The sequence below is a fragment of the Borostomias antarcticus genome (genome assembly GCF_949987555.1).
Source record: "Borostomias antarcticus genome assembly, chromosome: 19".
In the NCBI taxonomy this organism is placed as follows: domain Eukaryota; kingdom Metazoa; phylum Chordata; class Actinopteri; order Stomiiformes; family Stomiidae; genus Borostomias; species Borostomias antarcticus.
This window is the reverse complement of record NC_140252.1, coordinates 9,624,036-9,631,071: the sequence shown is the minus strand read 5'-3', so window position 1 is coordinate 9,631,071 and position 7,036 is coordinate 9,624,036. Positions and strand designations below refer to the sequence as shown.

The following is a 7,036-nucleotide window of genomic DNA, read 5'->3' as shown; positions in this document are numbered from 1 at the left end:
TCTTTCCCTCTCTCTCTCTCTCCCTCTCTCTCTCCCTCTCTCTCTCCGTCTCTCTCTCTCTGCCCCCCCTCTCTCTCCCCCTCTCTCTCTCATTCTCTCTCCCCCACCCCCTCTCTCTCTCTCATTCTCCCCCCCCCCCTCTCTCTTTCTCCCTCCCTCATCCCCCTCTCTTTCCCTCCTCCTTACCTTCGCCAGGTGCCAGCCCTCCACGGCCTCCTCTCCGACGCTCCGCCCCTCGGCCCGGCTCAGCTCCAGGCTCCACCCCTTCAGGCGTTCGTCCAGCTGGCGCAGCTCCTCCTCCAGCTGGGCCGTCAGGCGGCCGTGCTCCTCCTCGTGGGCGGCGGCAGCGGCCAGCGCCCCCTCCAGGCCGTCGCGGGCCCTCAGCGCCGCGCCCTCCCACTGCTCCAGCGCCTGGGCCAGCGCCCCCAGCTGGCGGTCCATGGCCTCGCAGCCGGCCGCCGCCGTGTGCTCCGCCGTCGCCGCCGCCCCCCTCCGCACACGGGCCAGGCGCTCGCGGCCCTCCAGCAGACGGCACTCCACCCGCTCCTGAGGGCGGGGTTGAGAAAAGTTGCTACGGTAACGTCGTTGGCGCCTTTGGTCGTACAGCTGGCTGAGGCTGTCAGGCAGCTACAGAGCAGGGATTAGTATATGACCTTATTCTCTCTCTCTCTATCTCTCTATCTCTCTCCCTCTCTATCTCTCTATATATCTCTCTCCCTCTATATCTCTATATCTCTCTATATATCTCTCTCCCTCTCTATCTCTCTATCTATCTCTCTCCCTCTCTACAGTATATCTCTCTATCTATCTATCTATCTATCTATCTATCTCCCTCTCTATATCTCTATATCTATCTCTCTCTTTCCCTTTCTCACTCCTTCTCTCTCTCCATCTCTCTCCCTTTCTCCCTCCTTCTCTCTCTGCTGTTTTGTCTGATTCGCCTCTCTCTCCTTCCGCACTCCTTCTCATCTCTCTCTCCTATTATCCTGCCCCTCCCTCTCTCTCTCCCTCCCTCTGATTGAAGCAGTATTACTGGAGACACCGGGGGTGATTTAACTGAAATTGTTTGTATATTTCTGTAATTCCACTGTTGCTTTGGCAATATGAACATGTGTTCTTTCATGCCAATAAAGCCCATTGAATTGAATTGAATTGAGAGCAGCAAACACTTGAGCACCATGTGATATCAGCAGAGACACCATGGCAAGAATACAGACAGAGAGAGAGAGAGAGAGAGAGAGAGAGAAAGAGAGAGAGAGAAAGGGAGACAGAGAGAGAGGTAGAGAGAGACAGGGAGAGAGGTAGAGAGAGATATGGAGAGAGAGAGAAAGAGAGAGAGAGAGAAAGGGAGACAGAGAGAGGTAGACAGAGACAGATAGAGAGGTAGAGAGAGACAGAGAGAGAGGTAGAGACAGAGGTACAGAGAGACAGAGAGAGGTAGAGAGAGGTAGAGAGAAACAGAGAGAGAGGTAGAGAGAGACAGAGAGAGAGAGGTAGAGAGAGACAGAGAGAGGTAGAGAGAGACAGAGAGCGAGAGGTAGAGAGAGACAGAGAGAGAGGGACAGAGACAGAGAGAGACAGAGAGAGAGGGAGGGAGAGAAGCCGAGAGCAGACAATAGATCGAGCGAAAGGAGGGAAGCAGAGAGAAAAGGAGAACAGGCAACAGAGAGAGAGAGAGAGAGAGAGAGAGAGAGAGAGAGAGAGGTAGAGAGAGACAGAGAGAGAGGGAGAGAGAGACAGAGAGAGAGGGAGAAGAGGAATTATTTCTTGTGGGAAAAGAGGAATTATTTCTTGTGGGAAAAGAGGAATTATCCGGCGTACGTAGAGAACATGCGTCTCCCTCACGCGTGTTCGTCTGTGAACCGGCGCGTCTCGCCGGGTAATGTGATAATTAAAACCCGCCCGTCAGACGTTAACGCGGCGCCGGCACGTTTTCTCACCTCCGCAAATTAGCATGGCCTGACAACCGATGCAGAACAGGCGTGTGAATCTGCGCTCATCTTTTTGATCTCAGGATCAGTGAGCGAGTGAGAGGTGCCGGGGGGGAATCGTCACATGATTATGTGAGGGAGTGCGCTGTACTTACAATGTTAGACCTCAGCGCAGCTTTTGATACTGTGGACCGTGCCATCCTGTTAGATAGGCTGAGGGAGTGGGTGGGCATCTCGGGGAGAGCCCTTGATTGGTCCTATCTGAGAGAGAGAAGTTTCTCTGTAGGTGTTGGTCCTTTTAAATGTGACCCTGCTCCTCTATCCTGCGGCGTCCCTCAGGGTTCCATCCTGGCTCCTCTCCTCTTCGCCCTATACATGCTCCCCCTAGCTCACATCATCACCCTATACATGCTCCCCCTAGCTCACATCATCACCCTATACATGCTCCCCCTAGCTCACATCATCACCCTATACATGCTCCCCCTAGCTCACATCATCACCCTATACATGCTCCCCCTAGCTCACATCATCACCCTATACATGCTCCCCCTAGCTCACATCATCACCCTATACATGCTCCCCCTAGCTCACATCATCACCCTATACATGCTCCCCCTAGCTCACATCATCACCCTATACATGCTCCCCCTAGCTCACATCATCACCCTATACATGCTCCCCCTAGCTCACATCACCCTATACATGCTCCCCCTAGCTCACATCATCACCCTATACATGCTCCCTCTAGCTCACATCATCACCCTATACATGCTCCCCCTAGCTCACATCATCACCCTATACATGCTCCCCCTAGCTCACATCATCACCCTATACATGCTCCCTCTAGCTCACATCAGCAGCAATTGTAAGGGTGTGTCCTACCACTGCTATGCTGATGACATACAGTTGTATGTCTCCTTTAAACCTGAGAAGATGCAAAAACTCAACATCTTAATGGACTGTCTGTCCTCCATTGAGGGCTGGATGGCGAGCAGCTTTCTCCAGCTTAATGCGTCTAAAACAGAGGTCCTAATCATAGCCTCCGACAGCATAGCAGCAAAGATAAAACACCTGTTGGGGCCCCTTACGACGAACGTCCGCCCCCATATTAGAAATCTTGGGGTATTTTTCGATCAGGCGATGAACCTGGACAATCATGGTCTGTGGTGTCTCATACTGAGCTCAAAATGGCTGTTCACGCTTTCTTATCATCCCGGCTTGATTATTGTAACTCACTCTTCACCTGTTTTAGCAAATCCTCGGTTCACCGACTACAACTGGTTCAAAATGCTGCTGCCCATTTACTCACCAGGTCCAAAAAATCCTGCCATAGCAGCCCCATCCTAGCCTCCCTGCATTGGTTACCGGTACACTACAGGATCCAGTTCAAGATCCTGTTGACCACATTCAAAGCACTCAATGGCTTAGCCCCCGCATACATCCGTGAACTTATCCCATCATATCAAGCCACCCAGTCTCTGAGGTCTTCTGACCAAGGTCTCCTGGCAGTCCCCCAGATCCGATTAAAAACCAAAGGGGACCGAGCGTTTGGGGCGGTTTCCCCAAGACTTTGGAACTCGCTCCCCCTGGACCTGAGATCCGCAAGGACAATAAATATTTTAAAGGGGCACCTGAAAACGTACCTGTTCAGGCAGGCGTTTGAGCCCTGCTGCTGAGGCCACACCTACAGGTCCTGCTGGGTCTTATTTTTATTGTACTAGTTTAAGGGCCTTTGAAAATGCCCACTCTTTGTATACTTTTTGTTATGTTATTTATTTTACTATGCACTTTTTGTATACTTCCTCGTTTTACTCTCTTAGCACTCTTAGAGCGACTTAGAGTCGGTGCTGTTTTGATGTTTGGACAAACTGTGTTTTAATTCTCTGAGAGCCAGTTGCTCGTACGCAGATCCCGGACTAGAGTGCATGTCAATGGTGATCCTCTGTTGAAGACTTCTTAAATCATAGATTATCATAATTTTAGCTTAATCGGTGTCGGAGAAAACTGCCTCTGTTCAAGTATTAGGATTATAATTAAAAGGACTGCATGAAATCGCAGCCGATCCAGAATCCGATGCCTGCAGCGGTTCAAGTTCTATGTGTTATGTGACCTCACTAAGCCCAACCAGGACCACTCACCCGGACCTCACTAAGCCTCCTCTGGATGGAGGCGGAGTCTCCTGACGTGTCTGACCAGCGCTGGAGCTCCTCCCCCGCAGACATGAGCCAATCGGTGAGCTCCCGGACCGCCTCCAGGTATTCCTGGTGCTCGGTGACCACGCCCTCGGCCCGCCTCACTCTCTCCTGAAGGACACAACACAGCGTCTGAACCGGTCAGCAAAACCAACAGTCAGCAAAGACATCACGCAAGATCACGTTCATCACCACATCACCATCACATCAAGATCACGTTCATCACCACATCACCATCACATCAAGATTACGTTCATCACCACATCACCATCGAGATCACGTTCATCACCACATCACCATCAAGATCACGTTCATCACCACATCACCATCACATAAAGATCACATTCATCACCACATCACCATCACATAAAGATCACGTTCATCACCACATCACCATCAAGATCATGTTCATCACCACATCACCATCATATCAAGATCACGTTCATCACCACATCACCATCAAGATCACGTTCATCACCACATCACCATCATATCAAGATCACGTTCATCACCACATCAGCATCACATCAAGATCATGTTCATCACCACATCAACATCACATCAAGATCACGTTCATCACCACATCACCATCATATCAAGATCACGTTCATCACCACATCAGCATCACATCACGTTCATCACCACATCAGCATCACATCAAGATCACGTTCATCACCACATCACCATCAAGATCACGTTCATCACCACATCACCATCACATCAAGATCACGTTCATCACCACATCACCATCACATCAAGATTACGTTCATCACCACATCACCATCAAGATCACGTTCATCACCACATCACCATCAAGATCACGTTCATCACCACATCAGCACCACGTCAAGATCACAGTTCACTTTTACTTGGCATGGAGTTTGGTACAAGCGTATAATGTTGGTAGTGTGGAGCAGCCAGTGGAAGCATTAATAAAGGACAATCAATCAATCAATCAAAGCTTTATTTGTACAGGTGAAGACAAACTTGGCTTTTCACACATTCAAGGCCTCAATATCCTAGAATAGCATCTATGTTCCTAATCGCACACTCATGCACCGCGACCCAGAAGCCCGCCTCACCTCCACCAGGCTGGTGAGGTCATCAAACTGCGCCTGGACCTCGGCGCGCGCCCCCCGGTCGAAAGCAGGGTCCCCGGTCTTCTTGTGCAGCTCGGCGGCCTTCTCCTCCAGGCTGGACAGCGCCACCTGGTGGTCGTCCAGCTCGGCCAGCAGGGCCCGGAGTCTGCCCAGCTGAGAGGCCTTCTCCCTGGGGCCCGGCTGGGGGGTGAGGGGGGCGGACACCTCCGCCTCCACGGCCCGCAGCCAGCACTGCAGCTGGGCGGCGCTCTCCAGGTAGCCCCCCCACTGGGACACGGTCCACTCCAGACGACTGGGGGACAGAAGGGACACACGGGTGTGGGGACAGAAGGGACACGTGGGTGTGGGGGGACAGGAGGGACACAGGTGTGGGGGGACAGGAGGGACACACGGGGGTGGGGGGACAGAAGGGACACGCGGGGGTGGGGGGACAGGAGGGACACGCGGGGGTGGGGGGACCGAAAGGACACGCAGGGGTGGGGGGACAGAAGGGACACGCGGGTGTGGGGGGACAGAAGGGACACGCGGGTGTGGGGGGACAGAAGGGACACACGGGGGTGGGGGGACAGAAGGGACACGCGGGGGTGGGGGGACAGGAGGGACGTTACAGAATCTCTAACATGCTATCAACATACGTTACATATGAGTATATATATATATACGTTATTGTGGTGGAATAAGATATGATTAACCATTGATCTTGATGTGCTCTGCATCATGTTAATATTTGAGGGACCTCTGCCCATCACCGTTCAACCTTTAATCAACCATGGAATTCAACTGAGAACCTCCCGGATTCAGGGTTGACTAGAGTACACAGGGTCTCTAGCCCTGCCCATCCTATGGGAGATGGTGTAACACTGTGATTTACACCAGTGAGCAAACAGATTGTGTATTCCTGCCGTACGACAGTAGGACACCAGCATGGAGGCGCCTGTGATGTCTAATGAACAGGAAGTAAACAGAAATTGTGTGTTGAGGATATTGAGCACACGGATGATTGGCTTCATGTGGTCTTGCACTGCATCCTTTGTTATGACACACACACACACACGCACACACACACATGCACACACATACGTGTACTGTACAAAATATCATATACGCCGTGAGCACAGACGCACACACACAAAATCCATATCTCAATTCCCTCTGCTCCACCTGCTGCTACACACTCTGTCACTCTCTCTCTCTCTTTCTCTCTCTCTCTCTCTCTCTCTCTCTCTCTCTCTCTCTCTCTCTCCCTCTCTCTCTCTCTTTCTCTCTCTCTCTCTCTCTCTCTCTCACACACACACTCACGCCTCACCTGCTACCCCTTGGCTCCATCAAATAGCCCTGCCCTACAAACACACAAACACACACACAAACACACACACACACACACACACACACACGCCATGTGACGTCCCCTTGTTTGCCATCCTCCATTTAGTCCCTAATGAGATCAATCTATTCTGGCAGGAAGGGTGATAATCGCTCAATTACACACACACACACATGCACGGGGACAGACACGGACACACAGACACACACACACACACAGGCACACGTACAATCGTGTGTGCGTGCATACACACACATAAAACACACACACCTCTCACACACAAACGGCAGATTCTGTACATCAATCAAGGTCACAAAAAGAGACAAACACTTCTCATTATGTACTTGACCTAATTCTAATGAATGGCATTTCCAGAAAAATATGACATGATGAAAGTAATCTGTCCAATGAGAGAGGACTGCAGGGACACAGGTGTTCCTTAAACAGTTCAACGACCCCTGACCTCTGGGCCACACTCCTGACAGCACA

The 7,036-nt window shown here is 51.4% G+C and overlaps 1 protein-coding gene across 1 annotated transcript in view; it reads right to left on the bottom strand.

Moving 5' to 3' along the window:
* Window positions 1–7,036, bottom strand: part of syne1a (spectrin repeat containing, nuclear envelope 1a) — a gene marked incomplete at its 5' end in the record, with an annotated part of 215,195 nt that overhangs the window by 115,020 nt on the left and 93,139 nt on the right. Inside the window, 3 exons of the mRNA XM_084453952.1 lie at window positions 187–546; window positions 4,070–4,234; window positions 5,206–5,515. Coding sequence (XP_084310078.1) covers window positions 187–546; window positions 4,070–4,234; window positions 5,206–5,515 — 835 coding nt within the window. The remainder of the gene's footprint in view (window positions 1–186; window positions 547–4,069; window positions 4,235–5,205; window positions 5,516–7,036) is intronic.